This window comes from Egretta garzetta, unplaced genomic scaffold (genome assembly GCF_000687185.1).
Source record: "Egretta garzetta isolate BGI_Z169 unplaced genomic scaffold, ASM68718v1 scaffold439, whole genome shotgun sequence".
Classification (NCBI taxonomy): domain Eukaryota; kingdom Metazoa; phylum Chordata; class Aves; order Pelecaniformes; family Ardeidae; genus Egretta; species Egretta garzetta.
In genome coordinates this window covers 2578777-2600191 of record NW_009260803.1, presented here as the reverse complement: position 1 = coordinate 2600191, position 21415 = coordinate 2578777, and the positions used below count along the sequence as shown (strand labels likewise).

Sequence of the window (21415 nt, the reverse complement as noted above, 5' to 3'; positions counted from 1 at the left end):
GTACCCAGTTTGTCATTATAATCCGAAACACAAATGCTCCAGGGGGGAAGAATAATACTCAGAACAATAGCGGGAAACCTATCAGGTAGTAATTTGCAGTGTGAATGTATGGGAGGAAAGTCAACTGAGTTTTGGAAAGAAAACTGTTATTTGGCTGTGTTATTTACTAAGACTACTCCATCTTTAACTTCTGATCTGTAGGGCAATAAAAGCTTTGTGATAGAGCACAGATAGAAATACCTGTACCTTTAAAACAGCTAATTGTTCTTTGAATCCTCATTTGTAAATAAAATAAAAAACCCGCCCAAATTATTAAACACCTTATTGAAATATTTAAGGTTCTCTCTACTTCTTTTAACATCTTACTCATAATAGTAGTGATCATTTTCATTAAACCAGAAACTAGATTTTAACTGAGAAACAAGAAATATTTCATAAGACTTGATCAGAGATTTCCATACAAGATATTTTTACTGTACCATGTAAGAAAAGAAGCATCTCCAGCCACAGTGACCTAAACATCAGATCTTCTGAAATGATTTTCTTCTTTATATTTAAAAACATCATGGCTTCAGATAAACTTCAGATAAAACCTTAAAAGCTCAATGCAAGAAGGACATTTTATTGTTATTGTTATTATTGACTGGCTGATAATTAAATCATTCCAAGTAGTACAGGATATTTTTGCTGCCATTAATTTAATTCTTGATCTACATTATTGCTTAGGCTAAAATATTATCTAATAATGTACATGACCATGTTCTTGACTTTTCCTCTTCCTTACTGTTTTGCTTATATATGACAAACATTGCTGCTGCCAAGGACAGTATTCTAGCATAACATATAGATGTTACTTGAAAGAAAACATCTTATATATATTTTGATGCATCTGAGAAAGCAAATGTTAAGCATACAGAATTCTGTTAAATCAGGGAATAGACAACTGTACCATGGGTATCATTCTTAAAAGCTGCAGTTTTATTTTACTAAATTATCTATGTTAAAAACAAATCTGTGCCTGGTGTGGATTTTCACTGCATCAAGTGTTACAATATTTTGTTTCCATTACAAGCAGGAGAATGCATGTAGAACAAGTGTTAAGAAACATGACAATAAATTAGAATATAATTTACAAAAGCAAAAATAATAATAATAAAGTAACAGTGTACCACATTAATACTGAGTATAAAATAATAAGCAACTAATCACAATAATACAAAGGTAATTTCAGTCTGTATTATTAAGGATATCTATGTGACATTCACTCCATTACAAAGTTCCTAACGAAATGGACTATTTTTGGGTGTATACACCTTGAGGGGTTAATCTCTAGATTTTTCTTTCCATTTTGATCTTCTTCAGCTGATAGTATTGCTCAGTGGATGTACTGGCACCAGATTGATTTCTGCATTTTGTATTCTACTATTTGATTCTAGGCCTGTCATATTTATAGCCTATACAAATAGTCCTTTTGTCACTATTTAGGACTATAACACTAGCGTAGATTATATAGATGGCTACAGTGTAGCAGCAGCAATGAATTGTGCTGTGGAAACCAATTATTTTTCTTTGAATTACGTTTCATTTTTCGGTCTTAGTCTGAAGCATTGCTTAGTTTGTAAATCCACATGCATTCTGTGTTTTGTTCCCTTTAACAATACAATTCAATGTTGCTCCAGGGAGTTCTTTAAATTCCAAACTCAGTGCTGTTATATTGCAGAGTAAACATCCGACTCCCTAGTGTTCTAGCACCAGTAAGAGAGCAAAATGTGTCTTTGGAAACACTCCTTACAATTTTAATGTCCTAAGTGAGGTAAAAATAAAAAAGGTTTCTTTTGAATACATTAAAACCCCTTTTCTTGTTAGCTAAAAAGACACACTAGCTGATAAACAAAATCATGCCCTGCAGAAAACCTGACCCTGATACGAAGAGGCCTCTTGCTTAGGGAAAGCCATAGCAACCCCCTTCCCTTTCATCATATTTTTGACCTAGCCAGGGCATGCTAGCACCAAGGTGTTTTGTCAAAAGGATATAGAAAGTCGATTCACTTAACAGAGAAGGACTGCACACTGCCCTTAATCCCCACATGCAACCCCCAAAGATTGGGGGTTTTTTATCTACTAGTGTCAGTTTTAACAGGAGTTGTTTACACGGTGATGAGAGCAGCAGATAAGCGTATGTGTATACATGCAAGCCAACTGAAAATGAGTTCCACTGGTCACAAGCGTACAGAAGTGGAAATACTGGCAAGAGGTAGCAGATGACAGGAATTAGATGGTCATGAATACGTGGGCTACGCAAAACCCCACAGACAGATTGTCAATATGTTGGGGGGTATTTCATAGTATGAGTCCTGTTAACAATATCTATCGTTCCACATTAATTCACATTAGTAAATAGTGTGCAACACATTTGGCTTGTTATTGGTAAAATACACTGGGTATACTTCAATCTCATGGTATTTTAAAATTATTTTTCAAAAGTGCTATTTGAGTTAGAATTTGTAACACGTTATTGTTCATATAATTTTAATTGCACTACAACAAAGGAGGCATAGTTGGACACAAAAGCACATTCATCAAGTACCTGTTGCAAAATGCAAGTGTTCAAGTACAATATATTAATATAAACAAGTACCTACTTTCTTTATCTCCTTGTTGAGTCTGTTACTGAAAAGTGAAGGGGAAGAGGAGCACAACAATTAACTTTTTTATGGTAGATTCTGGAACATGACTTGCCTAAGTAGTTTGGTTTCACATATAAAAATGCAGAGTATTCAGTGAATATTAAAAATATGGTGATATGAAATCAGTGGACTATGGCAGCAGAATAGTTAAGGCATCTAGCTAGTAATCCAAAGGCAAGAGTTTGTTCCAGTCTCATGCTAAAAGCTACCTCTAACTTTAAGTAAGGTCCAGCTTTAAGTATGTTCCTGGCCACTTAGGTGAAGGTGGCCAGACTTCACTCTAGCCACCCCTTTTCCAGTGTGCCTTACTCCTGATAGTCCAACAGGCCTTTTGGCTCAAGCACACTTTTGATTTCTCACTTGAACAGAACCTAGATACCTCCACGAGTCATTTATTCTTTGGTTGTAATTCTTGCCCTCTTGGATGTGGTCTGAACTGCACATTCACATATTCTTTCTCATAACCAAATGCCCTTCTGCTATGGTATCAAAGCAGGGAACATCTGGAATCCATTTTAACTTTCAGCTTTGCAAAGGATTGTTGCTATTACACAGTAGGCTTATCTTTTGCACTGGAATTCCTTAGTTTTGGAGAATCAAAAGCAACCTGTAAACCAGATCTAGATGCCCACAAAGTTGCTCCTTCTTTGTGGCTGGTGTGGTAAATGAAAGTGAGCTGGAGTCAAAGTGTAAGTTCTAAGCAACCTGTATGGTAGTAGTGAAGGAGCTGGCAATACAGTCTTCACCACTGTTGGGAGTCTGCCTCCTCCATGATATTGAAATACGTTCCCTTTCAGTGGAAATGTCAGCTTCACTTGTACAATGGTAAGATGGCTATAAACCTGCAACGCAGATTTAATTTCGTTTCATAGCACACTTGTATTTCATGCACCACTGCAATAACTGTTGCACCTCTTAAAACTAAGTCCCTCATGGTTCTTCTATTTATTATAGCTTTATGTATGGCTCACAGCAGTGTTCAGGATTACTCCAAAGGGAATTAGGTGGAACGAAGGAAAAATACTTTTTTTAATTTCTGCTCCTTAAATAACATTTCCAAGCTCATTTTATAATTTAAATTGTGGTGCTGTTGTGAGATAAAATAGTTAACATTTTAAGCTATGATTTAACATTTTTTTGATTCTTCTTTACTTCCATAGTAGACCAAGTCATAACAGCTACATTTTAAACAGTTTTAAATACAAATGGATTCAGTGTCATTGCTAAGTCCATAATAAAAATTATTTTAATGGTCCAAGGAGGTAAACAGACTATTGGATTTAGTCAAAAGAACACAAATGTTCCACAGTAAGCTATTCTATATGTGTTGTGTGGATCTTTCCAATTTCGCATGCCCTCCTTATACTGTGTCCAGCACTTTGGATTAATAAATCCCACTTCACAGAAGTTAAAATAATATTGAAATCCTGTCAGCTGGGGCTGACCAGTGGTTACGTTTTCCACAGGGTAATGCATTTGCAAGGACGTCAATCTCATTCCGCTGTGTGGCTCTCTTCGACGGACACTCTTCCACAATGATAATAACAAGGCACATTCTTGTGCTTTCTGTGGGTCAGTGTCCCTGGCAGGTCTTGCAGCACATCTGTCTGAAGTATGCTCGACTGCAGAACTTGAACTTCAGCACCAGTGGGCAATATGCCACTTTGTTCACATCTTTGCACTCTAATAATTAAGAGCATTAAAGAGAAAAAAAAAATCAGAAATAAAAGTTAAAGTACAAAGAAGATCTTACATTTAACATGCTGCTTCTCTATCCATCCACCTTGCCCTTTTTGTAACTACTCTTTCTAGTCCAGCCTAGTGCACACAATGTATTTTAAAAAGCCATAAAAATGTTTGCAGGGCTTCTCTCCCAGACGTTCAGAAGTATGCCCACTTTGTCTTGGAAGAATTATCATTTATTGGGATAAAAGATCACTTTGGACAGCTAGGAATAGTGAGTCACTTTTGTTACAATACTTTTATAGCTTCTTCCTCAGGAGTTATTTTATCTGTCCACGAGAGGTTATCCAAAATCTAACACGATTCGCACTACTTGGTACCATGCCTCTGCATTTGTAAGAATCCTTGAAATAGAATGTGCATTGCAGCTAACAGGGGTGGAGAAAATGATGAGTGTTATGAATAAAGGCACCAACAGTGTGAGTTCAGTGACTGGACTGAATGGTGGATTATGCCTTAGGCTTGGTTCCACACATTCACAATTTCTTTTATGCAGAAGGAAAAGACATTTTTATGTCTATAATAGGCATGTAAGAGCTTTTTTTCTCTATACACTGGGCTTACTGCCTCAGCAGCCCTTGTCATACTGGCAGGGAACTCTCCCAGGAAGGGAGAACATGAGCTCAACCACACCGAGGAAGGATTCCTTCTTTTCCAGCCCACACAGGTTGTGTCTAGAGTGGCTTGGGGGGGTGCGTTACAGGAGCACTGCTGGAATATGCTGTGGTTCTCCTCTGCTCAGTTTCCTTTCTGCAGAAGGAAGGTGGGAATATGGAATGGGATAGTTTGGTCCATGCCCAGTTCTTATTCCGATATAGCTGGAGATACAGCTGTATCTGAGAGTTCAGGGGTACACTCAGGTTCTACAGCTCAGATGTTGCTGCTGCAGATTTCCCTTGCACTGGAGTGAATATTGTGATAGATGCCTGATAGGGGATTTTTAGTTAAAAGCATTTGCATGGTTCCTTCCAGACTGATATTAGAATAGGACTTTGGCAAGGAGCTTTTCTTCGCATGCAGGAAGATGGAAGGGATGTATACGGAGAAAAAAGTAAGCCCCACAAGATTGAATTACAAAAATTAAATGATGGGAAGAATGAAATAGGATTCATTTATCAGAAAATGGTTTGTCTCAAAAGGGTGCTGTAAATTTTTACTCTTTTAAGGTTGCATTTGATACTGGCTTCCTCCTACAATCTTTCTCAAATTACAACAGCTATAAAGAAAATGTGAATAAAAAGGAGATGAACTAGCAGTGCTTTGACCATTTTTGTATTTTGTATTGATTTGATACCTAGAAATGAAGACTGGAGGCCAGGATGCTGTTGCTCCAAGGCCTGACAGAACAACAGTCCTTGACTCCAAGATGTCTATAAGCCAATTATGAAAGAGACAACAGACACACCAAACAGGTAAGAAAAGAAAAAAGTAACAGTGAAACAAACACAAACAGCATGTGTAATCATTCGTCTACTCCTATTTGTCTTCCTTCTACATACAATCTCCTAGTACATTATTTTTGCTCTGGCAGAGGTAATTAGGGACAGTGCATTCATGCTGCACACGTACTGTCATGGCAAGTTAGGTGCAGATGAGAATTTTTACTATTTGAACTTAGGAAAGCATTAGTGAGGCTGAACAATGTCTATACTGAACAGTATTTCTGATAATGGCAATATGCACGCTTTTAGCTAGACAAGTAGAGGTCATGAAAGGGTTTAAACTTTCATTTCATTGGCGCAAATATAGTGCTTTCATTGCAAATTTTTACTCCACCCACTCCATGTTTTATGTACTACTTTTCTAATTTTTTAATTCTCAATTTGGAAATAGAGTGGTTGAAACAGACATATTTCTCTACCAGCAACCACACATGGTCACTGTGTTCTACTGAGTTTCAAAAACTCATCCCAAAAATCTCTCTTCCAGAGATATTTCAGGCCATTGTGTTTATGAAGAATGGGAGTATAGGAGAGACAGATGGTGAATTATAAACAAAATGAGGAATCAAGAGGGTCACTTGATCTTGAAGAGATGTGAAAAGTTCGCTCAATCTCAAAAATAACCCTCATACACACTATTTTGTTAAAAATAGGTAAAGCCACAAACTGCATTTTTGCTAAAAGTAGGCTTTGAAATTATCCTATTTCATGTTTCTTTAAGTTATTCTTCCTCTTGACTAAAACTGGACCCCGTTCAGTCAATGCCATTTGGACAGCAGTGAGACAATATTCTGGAAGTTGCCCATAACTTCTGTTCTAAAAATCAGGTTTGAAATAGATATGGTGGCTGATGGAGTAGCCTATTCTTCATAGGACTGTGGTTGAATGGAAGAGGTTTAGCAGAGCCCTTTTTTAATCCTAGTAACTACTGTTAATAACTTTCAGTAAGCTACATGTATTAAATTCTCTCTTCCTGAACTTTGTGGCTAGATCAGACAATATTATGACATTAAATATCACGTTTCAGTAATAAAATCACAGAATGTCACTACATCTTCAGTTGAAAAGACCACGAAGAGATACCACACAAAATACAAGGAAAACTGAAATTACATAAAAATAGATAAAATAGTTTTTCAGGTAAAGTTTTAGATGGCCTTTAGCAGTCTAGGTCCAGCAGACATATATATACTTAAGAGAACAAAACAATTCTGAGTACGTTTCAAATCATGTGGTACATGCTGCCTATAGTTCACTTCCAGCAGCAAATGCAATGTTACCTTCATCAAAACCTCATCTACAATATTCTGAATTGCCAGTGAAGAATTTAAGGAAAATGAAGAGCTAACACAGACGTAAAACTGACAAGATATAGCGTAACTTTCTTTTACTATTTCTGTATCCCCAAAATTTTAACTCTTATTTTACATAAACAATCCATACTTTCCCCAAGAAAAGTCTTCCAAACTTTACCAACATGATCATTATACTGCAGAGTGGCTCGCGGTTCCTCAAAAACATGTATGTTCTTATCCTGGGTTAGCAAAATTATATTGTCCAGAAATCGTTGAATGGGTTCCATAGGCTGCTAGGACCAGAGTGTGGCAAGTGAAGGGAATTGGGAGGTTTGCTGGGGTTTGAAATAGGAAAGGAATCCTCTCAGCTAGTCTGGCCCTGTTGCAAACCAATGACCTGATTTTGAAGTTGCTTTTGCCTCCCACAGCGGGGCCCAAAGCACGAGGCAGTGCTACTAGGTGGCATGGGGACAAAGTCCCCGCATGCAAGCTGGTATGCTCCGCTACGCACATGCACTCCCAGGGGGCAGAACCCTCCCTCTGAGAGACCGGGCTCCTTCCTTGAAACCCAAATACTGATAACACAGTTCACATCCCACTGCACCTGGAGAGAGACATAAGCAAGCGTACAGGCACAGTATGCCCCTCTCACAAATATATTCACAGGGAAATACCAGGACTCAAATATTTCTTTCTTAGAAAGTATTATCCTTCAAAAAATAGTTGTGCTCTTTAGGATGTTAGTTTTTGAAATCCTACAAGCTTTCCATCTTCTCTAGTATGCTGAAAAAGATAATGCCTCTCTGTTTAAAGGCTAACACCTTACTAACGCCAAGAGATGTCAGCTCCTCTTGTGTCTAAGCGGATTTTTTTAAGGCAGAAAATGTGCAATACATGCACATTATTCTGCAAATCCTCAGTTTGTGCTATTTATATTCAGTATTTGATAGCAGCTCTAAAATGCGTACAAATTAGAATATATATTTAAGAAATACTTGCAAACTATTCCAAATTTTTACAGTCAATGAGGAAACTCTATTTTTTTAAACTGCACTCTAATTCTGCTTTGAAGACAGCATTTCCTAGTAGGTTGGCTTAGACAATTTATGAGTTCAGATCTGGAACCTTTCATAGACAGTAATAAGCTTATGTTGGCATTATTATCTAATATATCCTCTAGCAAAAATATGTTATGATGAAGCTTGCTAACAGTCTGATTAAATTAATCACTATCATGTAAAAAATACTGTAATTATTTCCAACCAGCATTATAAATCCAAGAAATTAAAAGTTACTTAGAAGCTGACAAGTAAGTCCAAATATAAGAACAGGCTTGTAGCACCGTGTAGCATTACATCTGTGGTCCCAGTCTTTCAATGAACATGTAATTAACTATTTTTGCCACTACATCGTTACGTTAACCACTGATGGAGCAGGTAGAAAGTCAGTGGATGAGAAGTGTATCATGCTCCCCTTGCTATTATGGACATTTCCATTGAATCAATAAAGAGACTGGTAAATTAATGACACAAAGCAACAGTATTCGGTCCATGACTTAGGCTATATATTTTAAGGGTGTTTTTTTTAAATTAAAGAACCTGTATTTAGCTTTTTATTGACTTCACCTCTGAACTACAATGACTAATTAGAAAACAATTGTAAAAAAATTCATTTGCAGCCTGAAAGTCATGCAGATTTCTGCTAATAAATTAATGCAGTAATACTGGCCATGTCACTTTACTCTTTCCAGAATAAATCATATTAAGATGAAAAACATACCTTCTGTGTTGGAAATGGGAGTACTGTCACATTTACTTTCACACTGCTGCATTGATGGAGGTCTTAGTGTTTCTGGACACTCGCTAGATGCTTGTCCGGTGTATGAGAGGCACTGTACTGTTCTCATCTGTTGCCCAAGACCACACTGTGCAGAACACTAAAAATAAGAAAGATAAAGTAAAACAACTTGGATCCAATTTTTAAATATAAACCAAGATAACAGGAAAGAAATCAGGAACAGTACACATACACAAATTTTAAAGACAGGCATCTGAAAAGATTTGGTTGATACAGAATGTAATTTTCATAAAATAGTTTAAAAATTTTCTTTTTTGACAGCATATGCAAACGCTGCCTTTCAAAGAAAATAAAACAGTGCAATGTTGGCTCCCTGAACAGTTCAGATTTGAGGTATAAGAATATAATTTACACTATTTCATATATCATGTCTGAGTCTAAGTGCATGTTTTCAAAAAGAGAAATGATCACTTTAGAATTAAGAAGAAAAAACAAAGAGAATAAGAATTCAAATCTGCTAGAGGACTTTTTTTAAGGAAAAATGAAACTATCTTTCAAATAAATAATACCTTGCTGTTGCAAAACATCTCTAAATTCTATAACTAAACAGAGGTTTTAGTACAATATCAATTTTGGATGAATGTGCATCTAAACAACTACCATAAAAGCAAAGCAAATTGGACTGTAATACCACAAATGATTGTCCCCTGCTTAGTTAAGCTTAAGTGTTTTATTTTCACTACTGGCAAACTACTTAGCAAACTTAGAAACTGAAATGCCCATTTGTTATTTTAAGAACAGGCTATGGATCATAACTGAGATGCAAAAACATAAAGAAAGAACATATGTCATATTTAGAAACACTGCATAATGGCAGCACTATTCAGCCTGTCCTGTAAGAATTTAGGTCCCTGCCTGGTAATTCAGCGTATTTTATGTGAAATTATATAGATCTCAAAGTTTTTTTGGCTGATATATATATACACACACACACACACCTCTCTTTACTACGATAGGAATTGGCTTTGTATTTCCATCATGTTTTTCAAGGAAGTTAAATATGTTTTAAAAATACTAAACTTTGCAACATTGCAATATCCAAAAATCCTCTTCCAAAAAAGCTGTAATAAGGTCTATTTAATTTTTTAAAAAATGCATACAGAAACTCATCCAGTAGAAACTACATTGCTGTCAGCAAATCCCTTGCAGTTCAGCAGACAACTACCGTTCAGAATCACACTTCAATCTGAGACAAACAGGGAGAAGCTTTTGTTTCAGTCATAGGAACCATCTCTTACCCATTTCCAGCACATCTTATCCTTGGAAGGTGCTAATGTGTAGGAGGCTAACAGCAATAAATACTTATGTGAACTATCTTACCTGCCCCCAGTCTCCAGTAACCCAGCGAGGAGGAGGACATCGGCCTAAACTACAGCGGATGCGGACTGGCGGCTTGCTTTCCTCTTGGCATTGTGCGGCTGGAAAAGTTTTTAGAAGATCGCTGCTCTTGCACAGAACAATTCGGTGTTTGAATCCTGGGCCACACTTTGGTGTGCACTGAAGAAATATTGATATAAATAAATAATTAAAATCTCAGTAAAAAGTCAATAAAAGTGTCAGAAATGTAATTATGGAAAACTGGATAATATGTTGATGGTCTTGTAATTAAACTACAATCACAGATTTCCCAAGGTAATAATGATAATTTTAAAATGTTTTGAAACACAAAAAAGCTGACTGGTGATTGCTTTACTGAGTTCAAGTTTTTGTAAGTTTGAATTTTGTAAAAGTAGATTTCTTTTGCTATTTATATGTAGGCTATGGTGTTACTGTTTACTTTTATATAAAAGAGCCTTTCCGTTAGGTTTAAGAAAAGCACTTTGTTGCGAAGTAGAAAGGCCTGCCACACGTAGCACTATTATGAAACAAACTTGAGCGTGTGTTGCAGAAATTAAAAGTAGAACTCTCCGTTCTTAATATTACCATAGTACAGTCTTTCTCCACCTCACAGACTACTGAGCTACAATGAACACATTTTTCCTCAATAAACATATGGGAAGATAAATGCTTGACTGGACTCCACAGAAACCAGACTATTCAGACAGAAATACTGTACCCTCTCCTACAATGCATTCTTTTCTCTCCTATCTACATTTTAATTCTGTTTTACATACAGTTGTGGGGTTTTTTTCCTCCTTTTATCAATCCTCTGCTTGTTCTAACAGCAAGCAGAAAGTAAAACTAATTTGAAAAGAAGCAGGTCTCATGACCTCTTCTCCTCCTCTTTCTTCATATTGGTTCCCCTGCCCCCTCGTCCCTCCTTTCTGCTACTGACTATTAACTGTCACTTACATCAGCACAACTGCAGAATGGGGAAGATGCAAGTGCTAACAAAATTAAGAGTCAAGACCTTCCCCAAATCAGACTCTCTTTAACATTTGACCAGGAGATTTTGCAAGCACAGTATTAGAATTCCCTACTGGCATGTAAACCTTTATCCCATAAGTGTATCTGCAGTATTTGGACCAGAATCAGTTTCCAATAGCATAAACCTTACATACAGATTATGCTAAACCTGTAAAGAGTGGAACTGCCTTTCATATGAAAGCAGCTGTAGAGACAAAACATTATCTGGGAAATAATACTATGTGGAACCAAGGCAATATTCAAGAGCCCTTCCACACGACCAATCAGGTCAGTATATAACTGGGGAAAAAACTCTCTAAGATTCATTTTCAGAAAAAATTACTTAAGTGACTCAAACTTTACTGCTGTACGCCTAATCCTGAAGCATCTCTCCCTAACTTAAAGAAATTTTAAAACAGTTCTATAGTACTACGTAAGATATTGATATTCCCTATACATATGTAAAGGTGTGCATATATATACATACACACACACTCCTCAAAACAAGATCTTTAAGAAAATCTCTCAGTGGGAGCCACCTAACCTAGTCAATACATAACAGTCAGATTTATCCTAAATCTTATCTCTGCTTATATTTAGGATCTTAAACTGGGCTGTGAAGAGACGGGTCCTCCATTTGGAGTCTAAAATCCAGAACTGCAGAATGGGTATATAATCACTTTCCTTAGAATTTAACCGTTCCTATCCTATCCTACCCTACTCTACCCTATCCTATCCTACCAGATACTGCCTCCTTATCTACAGTAGTTCAGTGTTCAGAATTCTGACACAGAATAGCCAGGTTCAATCATCCTCATACCCAATCTTGTGCACCCTGTCTACTAGAAAACTAGGGGAAGGAGGGAAGTAAGAGAAGAAATATCTCCCATCTCTCTGGCTGAACTGCAAAAGAATATTAATGCTAAATAGACACCGTAAAAGAATGACAACGAAGATGTGAGGTCTTCAGCATCATGATCAAGACTCCTCAGTTCTGGTTGAAATTTAATGGAATGTTGCATCTATTTTCTCCCACAAAAATTTCATGTAAAATGCATGAATTTTAAGCAGGAACTAGAAGCAAGTGCCCCTTCCTAGCTAAGTGTTTAAAAAATCACTTGCGCTCAATCATTTCTCAGTCACTGAGCATTCTGTCAAAAACAAACAGAAAAGAGACAAGGTTGAAAGGACCTCGTCAAAAATGTCAAAACCCAATGTACCTATACTTTTTCATAATCTCTAGAATGCATCAGCAAGCAAGGAAGAGTTTGAGGATCAAAACTTGAGTTTAGGTGCATCCATTTTCTAGCCCTGCTTGAAAACACATTCTTTTACCTATGTCTAAGCTGCATCTGAGAAAAATTTTCTTTCAGCTACTGGTACCAAAAGAAAACAAAGTCCCCTAAAAACACACTTTTTTGGAGTCATAGTTAAAATTCCACTACATAAGATGGACTACACCCTGTCCCCAGAAATGAATTGAAGTAAGGAAATAGGTTGCCTACAATAATACTGAATCACCAAAAATAAGAAGAATCAGTAGAATTTAACAAAAAATGTATGTCTCCAAAGCCAATGCAAGACAAAATACCCATACAAACAAAAACAGGAAGAAGTGTCTTCCATTACTAAATGCTTCTAGAATTTTTGACTCACTCAGTGGAACTCATGACTAATGGTAATATGAATGCAAAGTGAAAGTGCTTGTCTGATAAGGCTCTTCTCAAGAAATCCTTATTTTTTGCCAGTTTATTTTATTATCTGGAAAAATACAAAACAAGTAATTTACAGTGGGCAGAGTAATTCAGTCCAAGCTCAACTATTGTAAAGCAAGAAAAATTTTACGGCAAAACTGACATTACCCAAGAATGACTACATTCCGCTGGGCAAGACACTGTTAGCTTTAACTACTATTTAATAAAAGCACTTTTACATTCTCCTAAGGACTTTACTTCATCTCTGTGTTACAAAATGGTTTTGTTTCTCTGACCAAAAAGATACGGAATTTCTTTTTAATTATCATTGAAGAGTAAAAAATTATGTAACTACATTGATGCTCAACAAGTGCATTAGCATGTAGAAGAGTTCTATAGTTGTTTTATTTGTATGATGTATTGCTTGAGTATGAAAATAAAACTTTAGAACTTGCATTCCAGAGAACAGTAGCAAGGTTTGCCATTGTTTTCAGTGGAAGCAATATTCAACTCTTCACGTTTTGAGTTCACTCTTGTTTTCACTTTCATGCGTCTGTCAGAAAATGATATAAATACATATCTATAAATATTTGCATGTATATTGCTATGGGGATTTTAATACATTATGTTTCTGGGAACACTGAACAGGAAAAAAAAAAAAGCTATTTTTCTCATTGCATTAAAATGGTATCGTCAGTCAAGACGGTTTGCCAAGCTACAGCAGCCAAAATTCATACCAGAAAGAAGCTGGCACTTTTTCATAATCCTAATTAAATACCATCACAACGAGAAGTTTAGCAGAACTTGAATCTTCAGATCAGAATGATTTTGGTCAAGTTGTTCAAGCTTCTTATGAGGGTGGCAGTGTAGATAGCTCTAAGAATGATGTATTATTGAGCAATGTCTCGAGGTAGCTAAAGGGCAACAGTAGATAAATGACAGATCTATAGCTCTGTAACTTGTCATATGGATACTACTATTTGTTAGTAATGAGATGATGCCTAGATATTCCAATCGGAAATAAAGTACTGTGATAAAGGATGTAAAGAGCTTACAAACTGTCAGTGCCATAGATGCAGTATGGTAAGAGTCTTCAACTGAAGATCCCCTCCCACTCATTCATTCTTTCCTTCACACTCCTTTCTTTTCTGCTCTAAGTCAGATTCATTTTCAAAGTGCTGGAATACACTGTACTGTATTAAAGTATTTGAAAGGGGGATGACAACTGGGTCAAGTTTAGGATTTGAGAGTTGCTACCTGCAAAGACCTTCTAGGATCAGTCACAGGACTGATCTGACTCATATTTCTTTGCACTCTACTTAATGATGTTCATACAAAAGTAGTTTCAATTGTTCCGAGTTTCTGAAATTACTGAAACTAGCAGATAGCACGGGTAACTAACTCACTTTGATGATACTGAGGTATGCTCTACAGAAAGAACTAGACAACCATGAAGATATTAATAATTGAAATGAAGTGAATTTTGGCGGTATGACATGCAAAAGCATACATTTCAAAAAAAACCCCCAAACCCCAAGAAATTAAAAAAGGAGATTAAGGATCTGGATATATTAGCAGAGTGTAAGATGACTTCACATATTCAATGTGATTGCTGTGGAACAGAAGAAACTTATTTGGGATATACTGATATACTGTAGGTTATGGGTATTTTCAGCAGAGGCAGGAAACAAAAGAACAAGGCACATGTGAAAGCTCTTCTGGGACAATACATACATTTAAGTCTAGTCATCCAGTCCCAGAAAGACAGCTTCAAACACGAAAGCGGAATGTGACCAAGATTAATTAATTTCTGCTGAGTAATAGCCACAAAGGAAGAAAGGGCTGTTGCAGGTAACAAAAGCAAACAGGTATAAACTGGCATGGAACTAGAACATCAGAACACTTACAATTTAAAGACTGCAGTTCAGGAATAGTTTCCCAAGAAGCAGCGTGACAAGCCCCCAGATTAACTATTTTTAAAACATAGTTTAATCAATTAATGAAAGTAATTATATGATATGGTTGCATGTGACAGCAAGGACACAGACATGGCAACTCAGGATATCCTAACTTGTAAGTATTCCAAAAGGTACTTCGAGAGAAAAAGCTGGGTGAACATGGGAGTCCAGGATAGCAAGGATCTGAAAAAATATACAGTCATTTTTGCACTCTGATTTGCATATGATGCAGTCCCATTTAAATGTATCTGCCTTTCCTTTCAGCTGTACTGGTTCACATTCTTCACGTTTAATACTTGAATCAGTATAATGTATAGTATAAGCCAAGCGTATACTGCAACAGGTATCACCATACTTAATGAAAGATGTTCTTTCCTTAATGAAGAGAATACCAACTTTGAGGTCTGCTTTAAAGGCATCTTGCTAAGAAAGGTGATGCTTTACATCAGCATGGTTACCTCAGAAAAAAACCCCCAAAAAACAGTTTGTTCTGGCTTCTGATATTGTAAACCCATCATGTCTACTATCCAGCTATTTGCCTGTTCAAAAAATAATGGAAATGGAAATTGCTTTTTCTTTAAGACAATTATCTCATAACAAATGGTTATTCTAGGGGGTTTTGTTTCATTGGGCTTTTTTTACAATTTTACTATTCTATTTTGTACTTTACAATTTTTCTACTACAATTCATGAAAACAGATCATAAGCATTTGACAAAACAGAACTGACAACATAGAAAGAAAGAAAAAACTGCTTCAATACAAAATATACAAGGTTTTGAATTTCTTATTAATCCTTTACTTAGCAAGCAGCAATAAAAAATGTACTAATACTCAGTGATCGGTGCTCGTCTCCACTGTTACCAATGAGCTAACACAGCAAAACTTCCTTACTTCTGACCAGTCCAAAGCAACCCACTGTGGTGGACAGGACTGATTGTTACAGGGCTCTTTTTCAATAGGTCGGTGTGTTAAACAGTTGGTATTGTCCAGTGTCTCTTCCTCAGAAGGTCCAATCTTTCTGATACAGAGAACTGTTCGTGAACGCATTCCTCCATCACAGGTCTTACTGCATTCTGACCAATCCCCTATAAACCACCTGGACAGAAAAATTTAGGAGACTCAGTTAATGCATTTCAGAAACAGTAGATAATTGCACAAAACCAGAATCCAAATAGTTTAAATTACTAAACCTAAATCATTGTTAACAGTACATGCATTCATGGTGAAATAAAGTAGAAACTTACGGGTCTTCTTACTGAACATTCTAATTTATGCCTCATTGCACTCATATCTTCCAATAATAATACCACTTTGTATTTTTCTATAACAGCAATTTCCAGCCTAGGTTATAGTAGTTAGAAAGGACTGTTGAGCCTGACAAAACTGCAGCTATTGAAGTAGATTTGTACTGGACTTGCCTGAAATTATTTCTCTGAAAGTGGTTTGCAACTGGAAATGTTTGGGAACCACTGCTGTAGGTTACAGCACAAGTTAAAAAACAAGATGGTTGCCTCTCTAATATTACAGTAAAACACTCTGATCTCAAAACTGGGCTTTCTGACAGTTAATTCTCATCTGATCATGAAACATTGACAACTTTTTAATAAAAGGGTATACTGAAATGCAAAATATTCTTATTTATTAGAGTAAGTAAAGCTAACACTAGTAAAACATGAATTCATCACAAAAAATTACTTCAACAAATATTTAAAACATTTGAAGCACTGCATGATAGATGCTAGAGTGAACTTCTGAATGCTTGTGTGCATGTAGTAAAAGTCAGGAGTTGTACAGTATATTTAGATTAGTTTGTGTCGCCGCAGACATTAAAGCAGCTGTTAATCTGGCTGTAATGTGGTTTGTTGTTTGGGTTTTTTTCTACCAATGAATGGTTAATGCAGCTCAATTCACTTGAAATATCTCTTTGCATTGTCAAGCACATTTGGTCTTCAGTATTCCCTATGTTGATTAGATACACTCGCGTGAATCATCCTTACAAAGGATGAAGGTGAAGTCTTGTATGCTATCACATGTTGCCAACACGCCAAAAATGCCAGGCATGTCAGTCACTGTGGATGTTCCTGGAGGTATGCTTGGGGCTGCCTCATAAGATTTGTCATTTTCTGAAGCCTCTGTCAAAAAAAATATGCTGCTATCCTGTCTTGTGTTACAGAATGTGTAATATATTCTAATATGAGCCTAGATCAATGAGGAGATGCAAACAAATATGCCATATTTTACTGTTAATTTCCCAGCAAAAGAGAATTAATTTGTGATTCTTCGTGACCAAACTTACAATTTTACCACAGCAGTAGGGAGAATTAGAAGCTTTTCAGACCTCTGGAGAGGCTGAAGTGTTAATTTTTAGTTGCTACTGTGATTTGCTGTATTCTCAGGTACCTTTTACATTTATCTTGTATGACGAGACAGTACTACTCATAATTCACAGAACTATGAGAGTTACCTGTATCATTTCTTGAAACCTAGAACTTGAAGAGTTACTTACCATAATAACAAAAATACTGTGAACAAACATAGTCTTTGCTGCTGCTCAGGGACATCAAGTATAATGTAACTGACATTCAGTTAGAGAGAGTAACATTCCATAACTTTTGGTATACACCACAAGGAAGCGGAATTGTGTTAATTAAAAACTAAAATATTTGGCCACTCTATGTAAAGAGTAGGTCTTACTGGGTGATAAATCTTTCAGCCAAAAGGGCCAAACTTCTTTGGGTAACTATCTGTTATTTGAACAGCCTTCTAGACTACTTGCAGGATCAGGAATCGAGAACCCTTCCTTAGGAATTCAGCACTTTGTATTTTGCCTCAGTTGTGCCAAGGTAGGTTTAGATTAGATATTAGAAAAAATTTCTTCACTGAAAGGGTTATCAGGCACTGGAACAGGCTACCCAGGAAAGTGGTTGAGTCACCATCCCTGGAGTATTTAGAAGATGGGTAGACGAGGTGCTTAGAGACAAGGTTTAGTAGTGGACAGGTCTGATTTGGCTTGATGCTCTTAAAGGTCTTTTCCAACCAAATGATTCTATGATTCTATTCACCCTGTGGGGAACATCAGAATGGAAGGAGACGTGGGCTGAACTGCTCTGACATATTCAAGTAGGTGCTGATTAATACACACTACCCACTTTCTGAATCTTGATGACTTGAGTTTCATCTTGTTCATCAATGTCCCTGCTGTACTGGATGGAGAATCCAGAAGTGTCCAGCTTTTTGGGTTAGTTTTTTGGTTTTGTTTTTTAAATAATGTTGGTGAAAAAAAAATTAACTAGGTTGGAATAACTATGTTAACACTACTTTTGAAAGTGCTAATTTGTTAATAGTTAAGCCTCACAAAGGAAGGGATAGGGATGTGTTTGGTAAAAAGGAACTGACCAAACATGACCACTTCCCAAGTTCTGCTCTCAAGTACATAGTGTGAGCGTTTAGTTAGTGCACTTGCACCCATGCTAAACAGTGTTATCCAAACAGAATACAAGTGCAGAATCTTTGCAGGGTAAACATGTATTTACACATAGACTGTGGGGACAATGATTTAGACCTACTTTAGACCTGTTTGTGAGACAGTACATTCACTTTCAACCACAGTCAAGGTGAGAGCAGTGCAATGGCTTCATTTCTGTTTATGCCAAATGAGTACGGTGTGTAACACAGGGGGAGTAAGCGTAGAAAACATTGCTCTGCCATTCTGCAACCAGTCACCACATCAGGGAAGCAGCTGATACTCTAGGAAAAAAATGGCTTCATGAAGACCTGTTGGGATTTTAATGCATTATAGTCTTGTCTCATTCCTGCCAGTGTCCTTCATGCTACAATTTTACAGTTTCTAAGAGACATTTAAAAGAGACGACGGTATTTCTTTATTGTGCAATATCTACACTTAATCAGCATTAATAGTTTTCATGCCCAATTAGAATATAGCTACAGATTATCACCAAACTTAAACCAGAGCTGTGAATCAATAAACTGTTATCTCTTCTGTTTTTTCCACAAGTTTTGTCTCAAAACATAAGGAGCTGTCATGCATATGCTGAAATTATTTTCTAGTGCAAAATATCACAACTGTTTCTAAACACGTTTTGTAGTAAGATCAAGCTATGCTATAGATCCCTGCCAAATTCAATTTTTGAAGAAATGAGCTGCTGTGTTTTAAATTATCTTTTCAATATATAGCATACAGCTAACTTTAAAAATACAACTAAATAGACGTAACGAAGTAGGCACCTAACCCTAAAGGCACACGGCATTACTGTACAACTCCGAGTATCCTGGGGAGGACAGGGCCCTAATACTGAATCAGAATTTTATACACAGTTGGTCAATGGGATTTATTATAGATTACAAAGACTCTTCTATCTATGCAAAACACATGTCCATCTTAGTGCCTGATGACTTACTCAGGTGGGCAAGGCTCAGTGTTGCAGGCTCTTTGGTTTTCTGGAGGCTTACTGTCAGGGTCACAGTAGTTGTTTTGTACAATGGAGTTGTCATCCAGTCTTTTACACACCACCTCTTGTTTCTGCACACCTTGGGATGAAATGAAACACCATTGATTAATCATTCTTGCTCTTCTACTTGTTGATTAAAAGTTTGTTTCACCTATTGATTATTAATACTACCATCCCACTTTAACTGGCTGAATGCTGCAGGGGTGTGAATTCCAATTGGCTGAATGCTCCCTGACCACAATAAACCTTTCATTTTCCTTCCATTTTAGGCTGCCCCACTGTGAGAGGGTTTTAAATTGCTGTTGTGTTCTAAAACAAAGGGAATGTATTTATAGATTCACTAACAGATTGTTTTTATTTGTGCATTACACAAAACCCATTTTCTGTCTACCCTCCTCTCCTAGGAGAAGACACTTAAATTTCCAAAGAAAACATCACCAACTAGAATGTGGTCACACTTCAATGCAGAATTATTGTTTATGTGCTCTGGTTTAAAATAAACCAGCAATACTGTGAAACAGTGTTGCATTTTTATACATGTCATCCTATAAACATTTTCTTCATTAAAATAATAGAAGTATTATTCATTCTGAAAGATGCAGTTTGTCTCTGTGAATGCTCATTTTGTCTGGCACTCCCAGCTCCTTTTTCACTGTTAACGACCAACAGGGCGGTTTAGAATCGATTATTATTCCCAAAACAATGATGTATAACTGCCAATGTAGCATTATAAGGTAGCGTATTAAGCAGATCTCCTGATTTTTTAAAACCAGGATCTAAAGAAAGGCATTAAAGAACCATTGATATGACAACAGTGCAGCTCAGAGTATTGCTGTAAAGAGTAGTACACATGGCTGCCTCCTCTTTTCAGAACAAGCTGTATGACGTTTGCTGTGTTAAAAAGACTGTGGATCTGCAATTCACACGCAGTTCTTATTGAACATGAGTAGTCATAATACTGAATTAAGAGGATTTGTATGATAAAAATTGCAAAAAGCCCTGAACCTTTCTTAAAAACAGAAGCAATTATTGAACTTTTTCCAAAATATGAAATGCATACAATTAAATAGGGATTAAAACACTTTGGCTTCCAGTATCTGCCAATTTTGCATTACAGCCCTCTCTTCATTTTAAGAAAAGATTTTTATAGGAGGTAGACATGAAGTAACAAAATTAATTCTATAAATGTTTTTCAGACACTAAACATCCCACTAAAAACATGGGCTTTCTTTTATTATTTGTAGTCCTTTTGCTCATTTTAAACAAGCTAAACAACTTACCTTGCAATTGCTTCTTTTGTTATTCATTATGGACAAGAATCAAATTTCCTACTTTGGTTCCTAAAATGTGACCTATACAGAATTCAGGTATTTAATTCCAACAGTGAGACAAGCCTAGCCTTGAGATGCCTGAAGTTTGGCCCACAAAGCAACCTGCTGGCTATGAACAGAAGTCTCCCAGTCTACAGACAGAGGCACGTGAAATGTCTTCACGACTTTATGTGCAAAGGACATGGGGAAAATGGTAGCCTCCTTCTTCATGAGTCTGGAGGATGGCATGCACTCCCCCGATGAGGCTGCAGATGCAGGAGTAGGTATGATCCCTTCTCACCCTGAGGGGATTCCCAGTTCCCATAAGCACACCGTAACTTCTGTGACTTAGTGGCTGATTTACCTAAGGTGGCAAAACTGGTTTCTACTCTGTAGATTATTTCTACTTTTTATTCATTTGCAGTCTGATGATAAATGTCTAAACCATCTTGACAGCAAGGATGAAAATCCATACCTGCCTGTGCTAGATGAACACCTTACTTTCTGGTACAGATTAAACTCCTTTCTTGTCTTCCTGACATGGGCCACATGAATCTTCCATCCCTGGCTGCATTGTGGCCCAGAATACTTAATACAAAAATCTTCCCTTTC

At 36.7% G+C, this 21415-nt stretch overlaps 1 protein-coding gene across 2 annotated transcripts in view; it reads right to left on the bottom strand.

Annotated features, from left to right (window-relative positions):
* Positions 1-4260: 4260 nt before the first annotated feature.
* Positions 4261-21415, bottom strand: part of ADAMTS6 (ADAM metallopeptidase with thrombospondin type 1 motif 6) — a 143473-nt gene continuing 126318 nt past the window's right edge. For both annotated transcript variants that reach the window (XM_035902263.1, XM_009646879.2), the window contains exons 20-24: positions 19443-19572; positions 15916-16120; positions 10345-10521; positions 8947-9103; positions 4261-4370 (exon numbers count right to left, since the gene is read on the bottom strand). In XM_035902263.1, the coding sequence (XP_035758156.1) occupies positions 4261-4370; positions 8947-9103; positions 10345-10521; positions 15916-16120; positions 19443-19572 (779 nt within the window). The remainder of the gene's footprint in view (positions 4371-8946; positions 9104-10344; positions 10522-15915; positions 16121-19442; positions 19573-21415) is intronic.